Below are 20,689 nucleotides of genomic sequence, written 5' to 3' on the forward strand. Positions count from 1 at the left end.
CAGTTTAGGGGTTACCATTATAATTTTGATTAGATTTAGGGTTAGAATTAGTCTTAGATTTTAGACTTAAAGATTTGAGTTAAAGATAGGGATTAGGATTAGGGTTGGGGTAAGGGTTGGATTAGAGTTAGATGTTGGGGTTAGGAGTTTTGTTATTTGGATGGTCAGGTTTAGGTTTTAGATTTATATTGAAGGGTTAGGGCTAGGACACTGGGTTAGGGTTAGAGGTAGTGTTAATGTTATTTTTGGGATAGCGGTTTAGGGTTATAGTTAGAATGATGGGTTAGGATTTAGTATTTAATTAGAGATGGGTTTTGGTTAGGGTTTAGGGTTAGGCTTAGAGGTTGAGTTAATGGTTAGGGTTAGATAATGGGGCTGGATTAGTGTTAATTTTAGTATAAGTGCTTACGGTTGGTGGCTGGGTTCATGGGCTAGGGATATGAATGGGGCTAGGATTAGACTAGGGTTATGTTTAGGTTTAAGGTTTGGTTTAGAGGTGAATTTTGGGGTTAGGTGTAGATTTCAGGTTAGAATTAGCCTTAGGTTAGGATAGTTACGGCTTAACATTAAGGTTAGTGATAGAGTTAGTGTTAGGTTAGGGTTAGAGTTTAGTATTGGGGTTAGAGTTTAGGGTTACTGTTAGAGTTAGTGCTAGGGTTAGAGCTCAGTTTTAGATTTATGGTTAGAATTAGCGGTAGGGGTTAGCATTAAGTGTAGGGTAAGGGTTGGAATAGTGTTAGGTTTCGCGGTTAGGGTGTCGTGCTACGGTCAGTTGAAGTGGTTAGGTGTAGAGTTTAGGTTTATGGGTTAGGGACAGAGATAGGGTTATGGTTAAGTTTAGATTTAGATTTAGGTTTATGATTAAAGTTAGAGGTAGGGTTAGGGTTTGAGTTTAGGCTTAGACTCAGGCTTTGATTTAGGATTAGAGTGAGGGTATGGGTTAAGCATTATGGTTAGATTTTTTTAGGGGTAGGTGTTAGGGGGTAGGCTTACAGGTAGGATTAGGTTGTGAATAGGGTTAAGGTTAGGGGATGGGGGTAGAGATTAGGTTAGAGTTATGGTTTAGCAATGAATGTTCATATATGTGGTTATGGTTAGGGGTTAGTTTTATTGGTTAGGGGAAGGGTTAGTGATTAGGGAGATAAGTTAGTATTATAGTTAAGGATAGAGTTAGGGTTAGCAGTTATGACTTAGGGTTAGGGTTTCAGCTAGGGTTAGATGATGGTTAGGGTTAGAGTTGGCATTACCAGTTGGGGGAAGGGTTAGAGTTAGGGTCTGGTGTTACGGTTTTCGTTGGGGTAGAGTTAGCGTTAGATGTTTAGGGTTAGATTTGGAGTTGGGGTTAGGAATTACAGTTAAGGTTAGTGTTAGGGTAAAAGTTAGGGCTTAGTTTAAGGGTTGAGTTAGGTTTATGAGTTAGGATTGCATTTAGAGTTAGGGTTAGCACTAGGGTTATCATTTAGATAAGGGTTAGTGTTGGATAAGGTTTAGGGTTAGGTTTAGATTAGGGTTAGGGAATAGAGTTAGAGTCAGGGTCAGGATTAGAGTACAGGTTAGGTTTAGGGGTAAGGGCCTATGGTTAGTGCTTGGGGTTAGGCATTTGAGGTAGGGTTAGGGTTTAGTTTTCAGGGTAGGGTTAGGCTTAGGGTTAGGAGTTAGGGTTAGGGTTGGAATTGGGGTAAGGGCTTGGGGTTATAGTTAGATTAGTTTTAGGTTAGTGTTAGGCTTGGTGGTAGGGGTTTATTTAGGGTTAGGGGTTAGGGAGTAGTGTTATTAAAAGTGGTTAGGATTACTGTAAGGGGGCAAGGTTAGGGGTGTGGATAGGGTTAAGGTTAGAATGATGGGTTAGGATTGCATTTAGGGTTTGGGATTAGGAGGTAGAATTAGGTTTCGGGACAGGGGTTTGGGGTTCAGTTTAGAGTCAGGGTTAGGATTTAGGATAAGGATTAGGCTTTTGCTAAGTGTTGGGTTAGTGTTATGGGTTGGGGTTACGGAGTAGTGGAAGTGGTTAGGAGTAGGTTTAGGTACTAGGGTTAGATTTTGGGTTAGAGTTAGGGTTTGGATTTACGTTTTGGGTTTGGTTAGTGTTCAGGTTAGTGTTAGGGTTAGTGGTTAGTTTTAGATTTACAGTTAGGGTTAAATTTAGGGGCCAGGTAGTTGTGTCAGTGGAAGTGGTTAAGGTTAGGGGTTAGTTTTAGGATTTAGGGTTTGAGTTAGGGTGAAGTTTCAGATTAGATTTAGGGTTAGGGTTAGATTAGAGTTAGGGGATGGTGTTTACAGTTAGACTTATGGTTAGGGCTTTGGATGAGGTTTACAGTTAGGATTAGATTAATATTAGGATATAGTTAGTGTTAGGGCTAAGCATTATGTTTCAGAGTTAGGGAATAGTGTTAGTGTAAGCAGTTAGGGTTAGGTTTTAATATTAGGGGTGAAGGGTAGGACTAGGGTTAGAGTTAGGATTATGGGTAAGTATTAGAGTTAGATTAGAAGAGGGTTAGAATGTAGGGTTGGAGTTAGCGTTAGGGGTTAGTTTTATGTTTTGGGTTAGAGTTAGGAGTATGTTTTAGCTTTAGATTTAGGTTAGAGTTAGGGATGGGGTTAGCATTAGGGTTAGGCAGTAGTGTCAGTGGAATGGTCAGAATTAGGTTTTAGATTTAAATTGGAGATGGAGGTTGGGGTTGGCATTAAGGGTTGCAATTCTGGTTAGTGGTTAGGGGGTAGTGTTAGTGTAAGTCGTTAGGATTAGTGTAAGGGGTTAGGTTTAGAGCTTAGGGGTCGGGATAGTTTTAGTGTTAGGATAATGGGTTAGGGTTTGAATTAGGGTTAGTTTAGTGTTAGAGTCAGTCGTAAGAGTTACAGGTTAGGAGTTAGGGTTAGGGCTTGGTTTAGTGTAGTGTTTGGTTTAAGGCTGGTGTTAGTATGATGGGTTAGGGTTAGTTTTAGGGTTAGGCTAGGGTTATGGGTTAGGGTTAGAGGTCGCATAGGGTAAGATTTCAGTGGTTCGAGTTAGGGTAAGGGTAGAGTTAGGGTTAGTTTTAGTGTAAGCGGTTAAAGTTGGGGTTAGATAGGCTTAGGTTTAGGGTTAGGTTTAGGTTTTGGGTTATACTAGGGTTAGTTTTAGGGTTAGGGGGGTTTGGTTTAGGTTAGATTTTGTGCAAGACGTAGGGTTAGGATGGTGTTTGAGTGAATGTTATGGTTAGGTGAATGATAGGTGTAGGGTAAGTTTTAGGTTTAGGGGTTAGGATCATGGTTAGTGTAAGGGATGGATAAGTGTTAGGGTTACAGCTTATGGAGTTAGGTTTTGGGGTTAGGGGTCGGCATAGCTTTAGGGTTAGGATAATGGATTAGGGTTTGAATTAGGGGTAGTTTAGGGTTGGAGTCAGTCGTAAGAGTTATAGGTTAGGAGTTAGGGTTAGGGCTTGGTTTAGTGTAGTGTTTGGTTTAAGTCTGGTGTTAGTATGGTGCGTTGGGGTTAGTTTTAGGATTAGGTTAGTGTTATGGGTTAGGGTTAGAGGTAACATTAGGGTGATATTTCAGGTAAGAGTTAGGGGAAGGCTAGGGTTAGGGTTAGGGTTAATTTTAGGGTTAGGGAGGGTTTGGTTTAGGTTAGATTTTGGGCTAAGAGATAGGGTTAGGGTGGTGATTGGGTTAATGTTATGGTTAGTTTTAGGTGAATGATAGGTGTAGGGTAAGTTTTAATCCAGGGGTTAGGACGAGGGTTAGGGTAAGGGATGGATAAGTGTTAGGGTTAGGGCTTAGGGAGTGGTGTCAGTGGAAGTGGTTAGGGTTGGGGTCTGGCTCAGGGTCCCAGGGGATTTGTGAGGTACCAAGGCCTGTATGAAGAGCTCCCTTCTTGGTCACACACATCCAAAAAGACAGGGACACGTCTGTGACTGATCTGCCTGGCGCTGTCCCACCAGCAGTGGCAGATGCATCCTGGAGAGGAGTGGAGCTGCCAGGCACTGTCAGAGGATCTCCCTGAGGTGCCACTCGCTGCCCACCCAGACTCACACCCTGTCCCTGGCTGTGACAGATACACCAGCTACGAGCTCTGGACACAGGACACAACAGTCCAACAGCAAAGACCGTCTCTCCTGTCCTGAAAGACTCTTATGACCCCTGGAGCCCAAAGCCATGGACCACATGAACTCACTGGACATTTTAGAGGCGTGGCCTATAGACTGAGGAATGAGATCTGTGTGTATATCCAGAGACAGGAAAGTGCTCTTGAGTAACTGGAATGTATTGGAGAGTGTGGGACCCGGGCACAACACAGATGGTGCAGAATAAGGGGGGGGCACTGTCCTGGTTTCAGCTGGGAGAGAGTGAATTTTCTTCCTAGCAGCTGGTAGAGTGCGGTGTGTTGGATTTAATCTGAGAAGAATGTTGATAGCACAGGGATGTTTTGGTTCTTGCTAAGCCATGTTTATCCCAAACCAAGGAGTTTTCATCAAGGAGGCTGGAGATGCACAAGAAGCTGGGAGGGGCACAGGCAGGACAGCTGGCCCAAGTGGCCAAAGGGATATTCCACACCATATGATGTCATGCTTGGCATGTAAACTAGAGAAAAGTTATCTGGGGGACCGCTGTTTGGGATCTGGCTGGGTGTCACTCAATGGGTTCTGAGCAATAGCATTGTGCGTGACCTGGTTTATATCTCCTGTTATTATTATTACCATTTTTGCAATTACTACTATTACTACTGCCATCATTATTATGATAATTGCTATTACTATAATTATTTTATTTACTATCATTATTATGTTATATTTATTGTAGCTACTGTAGCTATTGTTGCTATTGTAGCTATTGTTGCTATTGTAGCTATTGTAGCTATTGTTGCTATTGTTGCTATTGCTATTGTTTTCCCTTTCTGTCTCATTAAACTGTCTTCATTTTAACCCAAGATGTTTATTTCTTTCCTGATTCCCTCTCCCATCCCACTGGGCTGGAGGGAGTAAGAGAAGGGCTGTGTGTGATGTTCAGCTGCCTGCTGGGTTCAACAAAACAGTCCTGGTAAAAGGAGTGATCATGCAAGGTGTCCCAGAGGAAGAGGTGAACCTGAGGAGGGCACAGGGTAACAAGGGCCCTTCAATGCCAGGACAGGCTGTGAGGAGCCAGGATGCCAAAAGGTGTCAGACTGGAGAATGTTTCAGGACACCATCCTGGAAGCCCAGAGGCTGGATCTGGTTCAGCCCTCCCCTGCCCTTGGTGCCATGAGAGACACCCCATGGTCCTGCCCAGCCTTGTCCTGGGCTCCTGAGCCAGCTGGGAGGATGGAAAGGGCTCAGCAGCAGTGATCCTCATCCAGCTGGGTCTGTTTCCCAGCCCAACCAGCGTGGCCAGAGCAGAGTCAGCCCATGGCCCCAGGGCACCGCAGCCCCTCGCTCTGCAGAGCAGCATCGCCAGCTCAGGGCCCTGTGGGGAGCACAGGGAGGGAACCAGGACCAGCCGGCCAGGCCAGGCTGGACACCCTCCCCTGGGGAAAGGGATGTCCCTGGAGCAGAGCAAGGGAGCATTTCTGTGCCTGCAGGGAGGAATCCAGGAGGAAGAGAAACCTCCTTCTGCAGACACTCCTTTGGGTCAGGCTGCTCTGTTGCTGGAGCAGGACTCTTGTTCTGGTCTGAGGAGAGGGGCTGGCACTGATGGGCACAGCTCATCTGTGGTGGGGATCTGCTGGAGCTGGATCTGCTTTTCCTGTCTGTCCACAGCTCTTCAGGAGACACTCTGCATCAGTATCCATTGGAGAATGGAGAATTCTTCTATCACATCTTCAAAATGCTCATTCAAAATGTCCTCTTTATCTGCTCTCCTGAAACCTCTCTAATTAACTCTACAAGCCTTGTAGAGCTTGAAGAAAATTATGCAGGAGACATGGCTTGTGAGAGCTTGGGGCATTTGAGTGAGCTCATGCTGCGTTTGAGGCCGAGTCCATGAACCTCAGGTACTGAGAACAAACAAAGCTCTCAAGGAGGCAAAGTCAGAAACAAAGCTTCAAAGCTCCTTGAAGCATTAATGGGCCCCACTGAGGCCTGTTACTGACAAAGGCTCCCCGGGCATTCGTTGGAGGCTGTGATGACAGGTGGGCCAAGGCCCTGTGCAGGTGGCTCTGATGCTGAGAAACCCCTTGGTTTGCTTTCTGAAGCAGAAAGGAGACCCATGAGCTCCAGGCGATGGGAAGGGGGATCCTGTCCCTCACACACGGCTCAGGGCTCTTCCTGGGACCGTGGATGTGTTTGTGCGAGGCCAAGGGAAGGGCAACACTGGTACAACGACTTCCAGCTTCCCCACGGGGCTGCAAGGAGGCACCGCGGCCCCAGTGCCATGAGGACGACATGTTTTCTCATTGGCCTCAGTGGCAGAGACGTGGTTCAGCGCAATCAGATTTCGTATAAAAACTTGGCGGGTCAGGCGAATAATCGGACAGCTCTGGCGGGGTCCTGAGGCAGCTTGGCTCGCCTCGCCCGTCCCGGTGACGCAATTTCCGTCTGCAGCGCCGGGCCGAGCGGCGGCTCCTGAGCGGGTCCGGCCGAGCGGCGGGTCGGATCGGGGCGGGAGAAGCGCCCGCGGGCGGGGCGCGCGCACCAAGGCCCGTGTGCGAACAGGCCCTGGGAGACCCCGGTCCCGGAACCGCCGGAGCTGAGCCCACAGCTGACGGCCTGGCGGTGCTTTGTGCAGGTGGCAGCGCAGAGGCCGCCATGGAGACCCGGGTGTCCCAGCACGTTCCTGGTGGAGCAGCGCGTGGCCCGTGCAGCTTCGTGTGGGACAAGGGAGGCGACTGTGTCCGTGTTGACTCAGGTCGGTGCAGCTGCGCGTGGATTCAGAGCAGTAACCCTGGCTGGCTTGTTGAGCCTTGGGGGTTGTTTATTTCTGAGAATGACGGGTCTGTTCAGCAGGTCTTTAATTGCTGTGCACTTTTACCCTGCAAGAAGGATTCATTTTCAGTGTTATTCATTCAGTGTAGCTCTCTCCATTGGACGGGTAAGTTTTCCCGCTCTCAGAGGTTCTCTCTCCATTTGGTGGTTGAATTTCTCAGCATCTCTGCTGCCGTTTGTTTTCCTTCTCCTGCAAAGTGGGGTGGAAAAGAGAAGGCAAAGGCTCCGCTGCTTCCAGGCAGGGACTTGGTTGCTTGTCTAATGCATGTCTAGTTCCTCTCGAGGAAGACAGAGATGAATGGTGTTAGAAATCAATAAGGTGCGACCTGTAGGAGGGACAAAGTGTGTTGGATCTGAAGCCGTTGGTCAGGACGGGAGGAGCTGCCTTCTTGGGTCAGTGATGGGTGTTGGCATGTATTATCTGAGCTGGAGCTGATGTCTGTCACCACTTGAGCTCTAGAATTACTCTGAGACCCAGGAATCTCCAGTTCCTCGTGGAGCTTTTCCAGGCTGTGGAATCCCCTTTCTGTCGCAGGTTGTAACGCAGCCCGTGGAGAAGGGGGCACTGTTTGAGGTTCCTCAGTTTGGGCGTTAGGGAGGCGTCGTTCTTGAGCTCACACTGGGCGTTACGAGGAGACGCTTTCACGTGAGCTGAAGGCAGCTCTGGGTACCCAAAGCTGTTAACCGGTGTTAACAAACGCTGCTGCCGAGATTTGGGGGTGACGGCACCAGCCGGTTGTGACGAGCGTGGATGTTGCTGAACCGCAGACACCGTCTCGTCCAGGCTGCGCAGCCGGAGTGTTTGCAGGGCGGTGTCCCAGCTTCCTTTGATTGCAATGAGCACTCGTGTTGGGATTTGGTTTTTAAGGAGCGTGCTCTGCTTGAGTCTTTTGTGTTGGGGTTTGTTCTGTTATTTCACAATGCCATGAAAGTGCTGAAGTGCAGGAGGTTGAGAGCTGTTGGAGCAGAGAGGAGCACGTCTTGTATTGCTTGGATTTTCTGCCTTTCTGATGGAGGACATCGACCCCAGCATCAGTTGGACCCCAGAAGGGCATTGTTTGTAAATGCGTGGCCAGGTTCCAGTGACGTGTTGGCTTGGGCGTGAATGACTGGAAGTGCCTGTTGGGAGAGCTCCGTTGGTGTGGACTCGTGGAGCCTTTGTGATTGAGCTTCCAGGTGTGAGAATGCAAAAGGAAACTTGAGCTCGAGTCGGTCTTGCTCTCGAACCAGAATGGCTTTGAGTCCTGCCCAGATTTCTGGAGAGCCGTTAAGGTTCCAAGCAGCCGAGGTTGTGGCCCAGGGTGTGTGAGTCGCCCGCTCTGCAGTTGTCCAGCGGGCCCTGCAGATAATGTTTGAGGTGACAAAGCTCTTGGCTGGCAACAGCGTTTGAGTTCATTTGCTTCTATCTGGGGATATATGGACCACCTGAAATGGTGGTGTTTGCGTTTACCCGCAGTAGACAGACAGACCCCTGGAGTGTTCATGTGCCCTTGTCGATGAGTGAGGAAATTGTCTGCGATTCGGAAAAGGGAAGGGTCCGGGGACAGGTTTTAGGTGTTTTTTCCAGCTCCCTGCAAAACCTGGGTTTTTAGTGTTTTGTTCCAGATTTTCCCTGGTGATTTGAATGTGTTCTTCGTGTTCCTGAAAAACTAATATATTTCCTTTCCTGCAGCCCCGCCTTCCAGGAGAAACAGCTACAACGCTCTCCCTGTGTGCTGCAGCCGTCCCGGGCCTTGTGCTGAGACCGAGCTCATCACTTGCACAAGTACAGGCTGTCCTGGTTAGCGCTGCCGAAGCTTCTGCGGTAACGAGCGTGGTTGGGAGATGCAGCGCAGGAGCTGCTGTTGTGCTTGCAGGGAAAACTGGCTGCTCTCGGTGTGGGGAAAGCAGGAGGATTCGTTTTGTTCCCGCCTGAGCTGTGGTGGATGAGGAGGTTCTGAATGCCGCGCAGGACGGGTGAGTGTGTCTGTAGATGGAGGTGTTTTAAATCAGCCAGTGTCACACGCTGCCTGTAAAAGTGTCTGTGTGATCCCTTTCTACCGGCAGGTGCAAGTCACTGGAGTGTATTTACATTTAACTAATCACTTCACCAAATCTTCCGCTATATCCCCATGCCTTACACCCTCTCGCTCAGGTGACTTGCTTCTGCTGGGTCCAACGAATCCAGAGTTGTTCATTTGTGCTTGTGAGGTGAAGCACAGAGCAGTTTACAGGGGCACACAATAAACACTTACAGAAAAAGGGAGAAACATATTTCTGCAATAATCAGGTGTCCCATTCATCTTGTCAAGGAGTTACACGAGTTATTCAGCCAGACATTATCAGTAGATGGTTTCACTTGCTGCATTAGTTCCAAAGGTGTGAGATCTTGTCACCTTCCAGTAATACATAGGCTGCTGCTCCAGCTCCGTCAGCTGGTGTCACTGTGGGTTTAACAACCTGCTGTGGGCCACGGTCTGAGCTCTGCCCGCGGGTGTGAGGAGCTGGGAAGGGGGGATGGATGGGGCAGAGCTTGACTGACACCCAGGCTGGTCAATGAGAATATTCCATTAGCGTTGTGCTGTGTCTTTAAGGAGAGTCGGGATCTTGGGGCTGGGGTTTTTTTCAGAGCCGGGCCAGAGGCTTTTTCAGGTATCTCTAGTTCATCTCGAGGAAGACAGACAAATAAGCTGCGACCTGTTGGAGGGACAAAGTGTGTTGGATCTGAAGCCGTTGGTCAGGACGGGAGGAGCTGCCTTCTTGGGTCAGTGATGGGTGTTGGCATGTATTATCTGAGCTGGAGCTGATGTCTGTCACCACTTGAGCTCTAGAATTGCTCTGAGACCCAGGAATCTCCAGTTCCTCGTGGAGCTTTTCCAGGCTGTGGAATCCCCTTTCTGTCGCAGGTTGTAACGCAGCCCGTGGAGAAGGGGGCACTGTTTGAGGTTCCTCAGTTTGGGCGTTAGGGAGGCGTCGTTCTTGAGCTCACACTGGGCGTTACGAGGAGACGCTTTCACGTGAGCTGAAGGCAGCTCTGGGTACCCAAAGCTGTTAACCGGTGTTAACAAACGCTGCTGCCGAGATTTGGGGGTGACGGCACCAGCCGGTTGTGACGAGCGTGGATGTTGCTGAACCGCAGACACCGTCTCGTCCAGGCTGCACAGCCGGAGCGTTTGCAGGGCGGTGTCCCAGCTTCCTGTGATTGCAATGAGCACTCGTGTTGGGATTTGGTTTTTAAGGAGCGTGCTCTGCTTGAGTCTTTTGTGTTGGGGTTTGTTCTGTTATTTCACAATGCCATGAAAGCTGAAGTGCAGGAGGTTGAGAGCTGTTGGAGCAGAGAGGAGCACGTCTTGTATTGCTTGCATTTTCTGCCTTTCTGATGGAGGACATCGACCCCAGCATCAGTTGGACCCCAGAAGGGCATTGTTTGAAAATGCGTGGCCAGGTTCCAGTGACGTGTTGGCTTGGGCGTGAATGACTGGAAGTGCCTGTTGGGAGAGCAAAGCTGCCCCGTGTTAACAAACGCCGCTGCCGGGATTTAGGGGTAAAAGTGCCAGAAATGTGATTTCCCAGGGAAAACAGAGAAATTTGTCAATGCCTGGTTGTTATATGGCACATTGCAAAATTACCACTGCGCTTAATTACATCGATTTTACACAGGAGTACTGGCTGTAACAGACTGCTTGCATCAAATAAATGTTGACTTGCAGCACTGTTGGCCTTGGGAACAGCAGATGGCTCCTGGAGGTGGTGACATCTCCTGTGAGCCCAGGAGTGCTGAGCCCATCGTCCAGGGAACAACCTCCCCTCCCCAAGCAGGGCAGAGGACCCAGGGGTCCGGGCTGCCTGTCCACGCTCCTCTCCTGCCCCAACACCAAAATATGTTCCTTGGGGGATGGTTCTCACCAGAGCCCTGCGAAGAATCTGTTTCCCATGGTGCCTTCAAAACACAGGGTGCCCCAAGGGCTGGCACTGTCCGCCCTTCACCTCACAGAATCCCAGAATGTGAGGGGTTGAAGGGCCCTGGAAAGCTCATCCAGTGCAATCCCCCCATGGCGCAGGAACACCCAGATGAGGTTACACAGGAAGGTGTCCAGGCGGGTTGGAATGTCTGCACAGAAGGAGACTCCACAACCCCCCTGGGCAGCCTGGGCCAGGCTCTGCCACCCTCACCAGGAACAAGTTTCTTCTCAGATTTAAGTGGAACCTCCTGTGTTCCAGTTTGTCCCCATTGCCCCTTGTCCTATCACTGGTTGTCACCCAGAAGAGCCTGGCTCCATCCTCCTGACACTCCCCCTTTCCATATTGGTCCCCATGAATGAGTCCCCCCTCAGTCTCCTCTTGTCCAGCTCCAGAGCCCCAGCTCCCTCAGCCTTTCCTCACACGGGAGATGCTCCACTCCCTTCAGCATCTTGGTGGCTGCGCTGGACTCTCTCCAGCAGTTCCCTGTCCTGCTGGAACTGAGGGGCCACAGCTGGACACAATATTCCAGGTGTGGTCTCCCCAGGGCAGAGCAGAGGGGCAGGAGAACCTCTCGACCTACTGACCACCCCCTTCTAACCCACCCCAGGTACCATTGGCTTCCTGGCCACAAGGGCCCAGTGCTGGCTCATGGTCACCCTGCTGTCCCCAGGACCCCCAGGTCCCTTTCCCCTACTCTGCTCTCTAATAGGTCATTCCCCAGCTTATACTGGAACCTGGGGTTGTTCCTGCCCACATTCAAGACTCTACATTTGTCCTTGTTCTATTTCATTACATTTTTCCCTGCCCAGCTCTCCAGCCTGTCCAGGTCTCTGATTGCAGCACAGCTTCCAGTGTCACCACTCCTCCCAGCTTGGTGTCACCAGCAATCTTGCTGACAGTCACTCTATTCCCTCGTCCAAATCATTGATGAATATATTGAATAATACCGGCCCCAGCACTGCCCCCTGAGGCACTGCACTGGATACTGGCCTCAACTGGACTCTGCCCATTGACCACGACTCTCTGGCTTCTTCCCTTCAGCCAGTTCACAGTCACCTCACTACCCGATCGTCCAGACCGCACTCCCTCAGTTCAGCTGTGAGGATGCTGTGGGAGACTGTGTCAAATGCTTTACTGAAATCAAGATAGACCACACCCACTGCTCTGCCATCATCCATCCACCTTGTTATGTCCTCATAAAAGTCAATGAGCTTGGTCAAGCACAACTTCCCCTTGGTGAAGCCATGTTGACTGCCCATAATGACCCTCTTATCCCTGATATGCCTTGAGATGGCACCAAAGAGAAGTCGTTCCATCGTCTTCCCAGGGTTGGAGGTGAGGCTGACCGGTCTATAGTTACCTGGATCCTCCTTCTTGCCCTTTTTGAAGACTGGAGTGACATTTGCTTTCCTCCAGTCCTCAGGCACCTCTCCTGTCTCCCACGACTTATCAAAGATGATGGACAGTGACCTAACAGTGACCTCAGCCAGCTCCCTCAGCACCCGCAGGTGGATCCCATCCAGACCCATGGATTTATGGATGTCCAGATTGTTTAACTGGTCCATAACCCAGTCCTCATGAACCAGCCTCCTCCAGCCTCATGGGGGAACACTCCACTTTCCCCTAATCTGCCTGTATCTGGGGGCACATGGCAGGTGGGAAGGAGGTGTCCTTTACAGTGACACCCTGGGTGTCCGGGCTCCCTCAGCCACGCCGCTCATGGCCATGGTGTGGCCAGAGAGGACCCAGGCGTCCGAGTGCTGGCACAGCAGTGGGAACATGGACACGGACACACGCATCCACACGCAGAGCGTAGCTTTGCTGAAGGGATTGACTGATTATGAGAGGGAAATGGCCCAGGGCTCCCAGGGGATCCGATGGGGTCATCCAGGGATGATCATCTCCTCATGCCGCTGGAGGGGGGACAGGACACGGCTGTCAGCATCAGTTTCAGGTCTGAAATCGGAGCCAAAAATGAGACCTCCAGTGTCAGCTGGGACATGAGGGGAGGCTTGTCCCCACCGTCTCTCTCTGCAGAGACCCAGGGAAGGAGAGAAGAGTTGGAGCCCTCAGTCAACCCAGGACAAGACTTGGTTCTCCTGAGATCCATGTGGCACCCAGAGCTCTTTGGCCAGTGTGTCATTAGCCCCGGATGCCCCTACATCTCCCAGAACCCTGCCCAGCCCTCAGGGTGATCCTCGGGGTCTCTATGGCCCCAGAGCCGCTGCCTGGCCTGCACGGTGACCCTCTGGGTCCGTAGAGGCCCACTGGGTGCAACAGAAGTCATGGGGGCAGCTCTGTCCAGTGTGGCCTGGGACACAGGTCATGGACAGTCTCCTCTGTTTTCTTTTCCTAGATCCACGTTCTGCCCACCCAGACAGCTCAGGGATGCCCCGGGGTCCAGGACCCTTGGTGGGGCAGGAGATGCCCTGATGCTGCTCACCTCGAGTTCAAGAGGTCGCAACAGCGTATCCTGCAGTTCCAAGTCAACATCTGGAAGATCTGGAACCTGGCGTTTCTGCTGCAAAACATCATCCACCCTGACAGACAGAGGGAGCTGGGGAGGAAGGTTGGGTGAGGGACACACTTGGGTGCACTGCGAGGCAGGAGAAAGCGATGGGGTCATTGGGGAAGGTGACTCCAGGGAAAAATGGGGTACGTGAGCTTGTGTGGTGGGGCACAGAAAGCAGTGGAGGTCCTGGGGAAGGGGCTGTGTCCTGGGGTATCCTGGGGTGCAGTGGGGTGTAGTGGGTTGTGATGGGATGGATGGGAATGCAATGGGAGCCCTGGGCAATGGGGCATCCCTGGGAGAACACTGGGGAGCAGGGATGTTCTGGGGGGCAGCGGGGGGTGCATGGGAGTGTACGGAGGCACACTGGTATGTTCTGGGGCACGCTGGGATGCCCTGGAGTTTCGTGGCCGTGGGAGGGAGGGTGTGGGCCAGCGGAACTTGTGACACCTACCGCAGCCCTCTTCACTCGCCCGAGGTTGAGTTCCCCCTGTAGAGAGACCATGAGACCTCAGTGGTCACTGGGATGTCCCAGTCCCAGCAAGGGAGGGGAGGGCCAAAGTGCCCTCCAGTTCCCCAGACTGGATGTCCTCCAAGTCCGCCCCACTACTTACATCCTGGAGAGAACCTCCACTTGCTTCCAGCCGTGCTCCTGGAAATGCCTATGAAAGAAGAGAAAGGGGTTGGTCTGGCTTGGAGAGAAATGGGGCTGTGGGAGGGACACAGGTGACACCAGCCCCACCCAGGCCCGGGGATTCTCCCTCATATGAGCCTGAAAATCCCTTCTGCTCCCCCAGCCTCATTCCTCAAGTTTCACCTGGGATACCTGTTCATGCAGGGACCAGGGCTCGGGTCGGAGAAAAGGATAACATGGGAATTTGGGGCCTCCAAGGAGGACGGGGGTTGGGGGGCACCCAGAGACAGGGCACTGGGGTGAACTAGCAGAACCTAAGGGACCGGGCTGGGGGTGTTGGAGGGACAGGACTGCATGGGATGCAAGTGAGGGGTAAAGGAATTCAAGGGGAGGGGACACGGGGAATCAAGTGAGGTTGGTGGTGGGGGCAGGAAGAAGAGGACAGCAGAGGAACAGAACACGGGGATCGGGAAAGTGTTTGGGAGGGGGTGTTCAAGGAAGGGGATCTGGGATGAAAGGCAAAGGACGGAGGGGAAAGATGGAAAGAAAGGCATTGGCATCCATCAAAGGGAGGGCATTTGGGGACCCTATATAGGACACAGAGGAGATCCTGAGGAGAAGATACCTGAGGGGCCCAAAAGGGTGGAATGGAAAGGCCCAAAGAAGAGGGGTGTGGGGGCACCAAGACAAGAAACCGGTGGGGGCCCTCACTGGAGCCTCACCTGCGCATCCTCCGGGGTGCACAGCAGGATGGTGAAGAGCAGGGCCACGCTGAGCACTGCGGCCTTCCTCTTCCTCTGCGGTGCAGGGAGTCCTGGGTGATGCTGGAGAAGGTGAGGGCACCTTTATCCCTCCCAGGACGACTCCTTGCCCCTCCCCACCCCTCCAGCCCCCAGGGCAAAGCCAGGCTTGGCACAGACACCGCCCTGGCAGCCCAGCCTCGGCACAGAGTCACCCCCGCCTTGAGCACTGATCCAGCTGCCTTCCCCGGCATCAGTGCAGCTTCCTGCATGGGGCAGCTGCACGGGGAAGGGCCCAGGCATCCACGGGGGCGAGGGGGGGCAGGAGTGTGTCCCTGACAGCCAGACACCCTGTGGTGATGACCCACTGCTCCAACTCGAAACCATCCTGCAACAGCCCCAAAAGCCAGATCTGCCCACCTCCCAGTGCCCCTCACCTCCCAGCACCACCATCTCCCAGCGCCCCTCAACGCCCAGGCCAGTCTTTCCCTGTGGAACCCCCTCAGAGATGACACCAGCCTCAAATCTGGGGTCTCTAAGCACAATTATCTCTGAGCCCTTTCCAGACCCTTAAATAAATGAGGGGCTGGGAGTCACTCCTCTTCTTGGGGCACCAGGGGCCCCAGGATTAGGGAACTCTGGGAGGGGGGGGGAGAACTGGGGCAATGGGCAGTGTGGACAGCTGGTGACTGGGATCCTCAGGCACTGGTGGCACTGACAGTGGGGAGCACTGGTGAATCCTGGGCTCTGGGAGAGCAGGGCTGGGCTTGGGGGAAGTGCTGGGGTGGTGTCAGTGAGAGCTCCTGCCCACCCCATTTCCCTTGCACCGCCAGCCCCCAACTGGTCCAGTCTCCAGCCACAGCTGAGAACAGAGCGGAGGGAACGTCCCCTGCCCTGGCTCTCACCTGCCCCTGCCTGGGGTCACTGTGCCCTCCCAGACAACCTGGGGCCCACTCTGCAGAGCTGATCCCGCGTGGTGGGTCCCAGTGTCCCTGTCCCCAACAAGGCTCTGGCTCCAGCCCCTGCCCTTCCTGGGACGTGGCCACAGCTCACCAAAGGCCCTTGTCCCCACCCAGTGTCCCTTCAATGCCCCCATCCCCGGCCCAGGCCAGCGCTGTCCCTGAGCAGGACGTGGCCGTCCAGAGGGACGTGATGAAGCGGGCGCTTGTTCCCAGGCAGCCGCTCGGAGCCAATTGCGGGACGGAGCTCCCCTGGCACGAGGAGGGATGTTTGCTGCCACAGCGGCTCTGATAAGCTCAGTTTGCCCAGGGCCCATGGCACAAGAAGCCCGTTCACCAAGATCGGTGCCTCACCACAGTGCCTCTGGACACTGTGGGGCAGCGTGAGAGCGGGGGAATCGGTTTATTACTCCTCTCTGAGTCGGGAGAGCTGCTGGTGAAGCTGTCAGCAGCTGGTGAAGACCTTTTCCAGCAGTCAGTCATCATTACATTCGGGCTTTCCTGTCACAGAATCATCAAATCACAGACATGACCTTCAAAGCTCCTCTAGGCCAATACCATCCAGGTATCACAAGTTCTGCTGGCCGCAGACCCTTGGAACTCCTTTCAAGTGACATTTCTACCCCAATTTTTAGTCACGACAGTATCTGTAAGGTATTTTGTATCTCAGCACTTTCATGGCTAAACGTGGTAGATATCTGAACACGGCACTTGAGCTTCCACAACTAAACACTGTTCCAAAGGTTTTTTTGTTATTTCCTTGTCAGAGCACTAATGTGCACGTTGAAGTGTCTAGACTGTCACTGTGGTTTCCTAGGAACTCAAGTACTGTGGCTGGTACCTATTTGTAATACTTGGGATATACGGATTGGCTGAAGTTACCTTCCTGTTTTGGTGGCTGACTGTTTAAGAACACAAACCTGGAGTACAGATTTCATGTTTCTGATGCTTATGTAGCAGAGACAAAATATCTGAGGAGTTCCTCTGGCACGGTTGTGTTCTAGATCTGCAACTCTTAATTTGTGACAGAGTAGGAATGTGATTTTGGCTTGGGGTTTTTTTACTTGCCCTGAATGTATCGAGAGAGAACAGTTTATACAAATAAATTGCCACATTCACTAGCCTATCAGAACATAGGCTTTTGATACTGAGGTTTTACAATCTGTTTTCATTGTTTCATGTTGGGTTTTACCTGAAGTTCTGATCACCTTTATTTTTCCTTCTAGGAGTCGAAAGGAGCCAGTGAGTGGAACATCAAAAGCAGCACGTAAAAACACATTCTCACTTTCTCTCTACACACTACACTGAATTCTAGACAATGTAGCCTTGTATTGATTTTACAAACATTAACGTGATGTATTTTCCACTAAGACATAGGCTGTGTTGTCAATCCAAAGTGAGTAATGCCATGGTTTGCACAGTTCTGATGTGAATATTGGTGTTTGTACCCAGCAGGACGTTGTGTTTCGTATTGAATGTGCCAGAATATTTCCGGTATGACTTTGTGTTGTACAGATAATGTCAGGTTGTTTCTAGATCATGCGGGTTCAAGGTTTGCACAGCTGAACGTGCTGCCATGGGCTGCGTCTGTCTGTCCAGAGCCGGTAACATGTATGTTTGTATAGCTTGCTGTGTGGTTTCTGTTTCTTGCAAAAAAAATTGTTTGGAGTGTAGTTTTTGCCATTTTCACATTGTATCACTCAGCTCTTGTTTTTCAATGCTTTTTTTTTGCCTAATGGTTTTTGAAAAAGTTATCAAAAACGACTGAGAAACCATCATTGTTAAACTTGGTGCTGTTTCTTACTTCTGACTTGGGGATTCAAAGAAATACCCAAACCAATACATCCCATATGTTTGGAGGGCACTTCTGTGCAGCTAAATTATTCCTTTTCTTGTCATTAAATACTTGGGCATTTGTTCCTAAAACTGTGTAACAGAAGTGATATTGTTGGGGCACCTCTGAGTATATGTTTGTCTTGAATAGATGCCATGAATTTAGACACTGTTGCTCCACAAAGTGATATTCTGAAGTTCTGCATTTGATCTTTCCACTTCATCTGATGAAGCAGTGGAGTTTAATAGTTTGTCTGCAAATGAAACTACCTAAAAGGCAGTGTACGGGGAACCTCCAGCAGGGAGCTCCTGATTCCCACCTGACTCCTCCAAAGGTCTCTCTTAAAAGTGAACAAAAGTCAACGAAAGCTGCAGCCCCTCCCTCCTGGGGCACTGCGGTGGGCGCCCCCCCTGGGACCACGGGAAGGTCCAGGATCCTCGTCCTGAGCGGTCAGGGCATCTCTGGCAGGTGGGCAGGGAAATGGAGATAGGCTGGGGACGCAGAGACGGGCTGAGACATGGACATGGACTGGGACACAGAGGTGGGCTAGGACACAGAGATAGGCTGGGACATAGATGGCCTGGGTCACAGAGACTGGCTGGGACATGGAGGTGGGCTGGGCCATGGGAACGAGTCAGACCCAGCACAGGAGCAGGGAGGTTGGAGCAGCTCCATCCCTGGAGACATGTGCTTGTCCTGGACATGCCAGCCATAGGATACACGCCCCCAGCACAGACACGTACCCATGGGACACACAACTGGCCCACAGGGACACCAGAGACACACGCACGCCTTGTGCCATCGTTCCAGTTTTATTGGTGGAGCCGTGGTGGTGCACTGGTGTGGCGGTGGTGGTGGCCAAGGCTCTGCCGGTTCCCCAGACGCCAGTGCTGGGGTCGGCTCAGCGGCGGCGGCGCCGTGTCCCCCGCCGGCGGCGGCTGCTCCTGTACCGCCGGCGTCGGCTTCGCCCATAGCGGCGGCGAGAGCGGCTCCGGTAGTGGCGCCGGCCGCGGCGGCGGCTGCGGCTGCGGCTGCGGCTCCTGCTTTGCCGGTACCGGGCCATGGTGGGGTGGCCGCCGCCCTGTCCTGCCAGAGGATGCAGCTCTGCACCCCCGGCCCTGCTTTTATAGGGGTGCCTGGGCAGGGCCCTTTGTGACATCACCAGTGACGTCACAATGCCCCACTGTGGCAGTTGCACAACCCCCCATGATCCGGAGCATTCAACAGGGCAGTTGATGGCTCCTTAGAACCTTTTGTGCCCCACTGTGCCTGTCCCCACGTACACATCGAGGGTGGTACCAAGGCGCTCCCAGTCACATCCTCCCCTACCCCGGGCAGGGTGACTTCACCTCCAGCAGCTGGGGGGACAGGAGGGGTGGGACCCTCAGTCGGTGACAGGGTCCTCAGCAAAGAATGTGCCCAGAGAAGCTGAGAAGCTTCTGGACCATGTTGAAATGCCCACAGCCACATCTGCCTAGACTATGGAGCGGGGCCCCCACCGAAGAGCCCCTTGGAGTGGTCTTCTCAGAGCAGCAGGTCTGTGAACTGGAGCCCTCTCCTTAGACTGGGACGCTGTCTAAGGAGACTGCCTGGCACCGAGAGCGCCTCACCTCCTCCTGTGCTGGGTGGTTATTTTTCTCTACTGGATATATCCTGGGATGAGTCCTTGCCTACCCCAGGCAAGTGAGAGCCCTCGCCCAGCCCAGGTGAGTGATTGTTTCTTCGGGGCACCCATGAGTGAGAGGCCTCTAGTTCTGTTTCTTGTGAGTGAATGCGGGCACATTGTTGATCCTTGTTATTCTTATGTTGTCATACCCAAATAACCTCCTCAGGTGATATCTGAACCTGAATTTTATGTTGTTGGAGTGCTAAATAATTGTATAAACCCTGTTTCTAGTTTATTTGCTATGCTTTCCCATCTAGAATAAAGTCTGCTTTGGAACTTGTTGTCTGCCTAAAACTGCCTTTTGTGGTGCCTCCGTGACACCCACAGTGCTACCCGGGCTCCATGGCTACTGGCCATCCCACTGCAGCACCGGCCCCAGGTCACCACCACCATGTGCTGGCAGGTCCCTGGTCACTGCCGCGGTGCAGGAGATGCAGGAGGAGCCCCTGGGCTGGCCGCAGCCCCAGGGGCGCGGCAGGAGGAGGCACCACAGGGACAGAGGTGCCGGTTGCAGTGCCAGTGGCAGTGCCAGTGGTGCCAGTGCCAGTTTGCTTGTGCGCATGGCTTTTCCTTTCCTGATTAAACTGTCAGCCAGTGAGTTTTATCACTTTAAGTCTTCTGATTCGCTCCCCCATCCTGCTGGATACAAAGATAAATATATCAAAAAGCTGTGTTTTCATACCAGATGGACTATGGGTGAATTCCCAAGGCCATTCCTTAGTATTTAGGACCTGTGATTTATTATATTTCTGCCACTGCTTGGGTTGTGCAGCAACTCCTGGGATTCTTTAATAGCTTGCTGATGATCACAGTAAAATCACAAAGAAAACTCTGCCCCAAACCCTTAAACTCGTGTGCTGTCTGGACACACTTAAATTCTTCAGTTCTAATGAACAGGGATTTTCTGGGAAGGAAAAAACCTCCCTGAGGTTCATGAAACAAGCCTCACAGTATCAGCACTCATGGAACACATTGCCAATCACATTGCTTGCTGTGGTTAAAGAAATTTGAATAAACAGAAAGCTAAATACAGGTCTCATGAAAAGTAAAGCAGAGCTTCACAATTCAATACGTAATCCCTGTGACTAAGTGGGTTTTAGAATTAAAAACTGAAAAGTCTGATTCAACATCCAGCTGTGAAAGCCTGATCCGAAATCTGTAGAACACACAGTTGTGGCACAGCCTGGTTTTTAAATTTCACAAAGAACAAAACAAGTTGATATTTACTCATGTTTAGCCCACAGTCACCCACAATCCCCAGACCATTTCTGCAGTGTTGTTGCCAATAGCTCCTCTCTCAGCATATACTACGCTACCGTTCTTTATTTGGCAAAAATGACGTAATTCTGCCCAGCACAACCCATCATCTTTATATTTCCACCTCTTTCTGGCATTAGTAATGACGAGATAAAACCGATCAGAACAGATACTGAGTGTGATAAATGACCAAGACTCCGATAATTTGCCAAACAAGAGTCTGGTTTATTTAATAGGTGAATTAAACACACACACCTTAAGTTTCTGATCGAC

The 20,689-nt window shown here is 51.5% G+C and overlaps 1 protein-coding gene and 2 non-coding genes across 3 annotated transcripts; all 3 read left to right on the forward strand.

Moving 5' to 3' along the window:
* The first annotated feature begins 5,031 nt into the window (after positions 1-5,031).
* LOC135576004 (uncharacterized) lies at positions 5,032-19,440 on the forward strand. Its single transcript, XM_065038238.1, has 6 exons — positions 5,032-5,077; positions 6,357-6,589; positions 6,679-6,798; positions 8,548-8,655; positions 13,174-13,386; positions 16,886-19,440. The coding sequence occupies exons 1-6, from the start codon at positions 5,032-5,034 to the stop codon at positions 16,928-16,930; spliced, it is 765 nt and encodes a 254-aa protein (XP_064894310.1). The 3' UTR covers positions 16,931-19,440.
* Positions 7,268-7,352, forward strand: LOC135576069 (small nucleolar RNA SNORD45). The gene has a single exon (XR_010467667.1). It is a non-coding gene; the product is annotated as a small nucleolar RNA SNORD45 (small nucleolar RNA).
* On the forward strand, positions 9,618-9,702 carry LOC135576073 (small nucleolar RNA SNORD45). Its single transcript, XR_010467671.1, has one exon. It is a non-coding gene; the product is annotated as a small nucleolar RNA SNORD45 (small nucleolar RNA).
* Positions 19,441-20,689: the final 1,249 nt, after the last annotated feature.

Source organism: Columba livia, chromosome 22 (genome assembly GCF_036013475.1).
Source record: "Columba livia isolate bColLiv1 breed racing homer chromosome 22, bColLiv1.pat.W.v2, whole genome shotgun sequence".
NCBI classification, from domain to species: Eukaryota; Metazoa; Chordata; class Aves; order Columbiformes; family Columbidae; genus Columba; species Columba livia.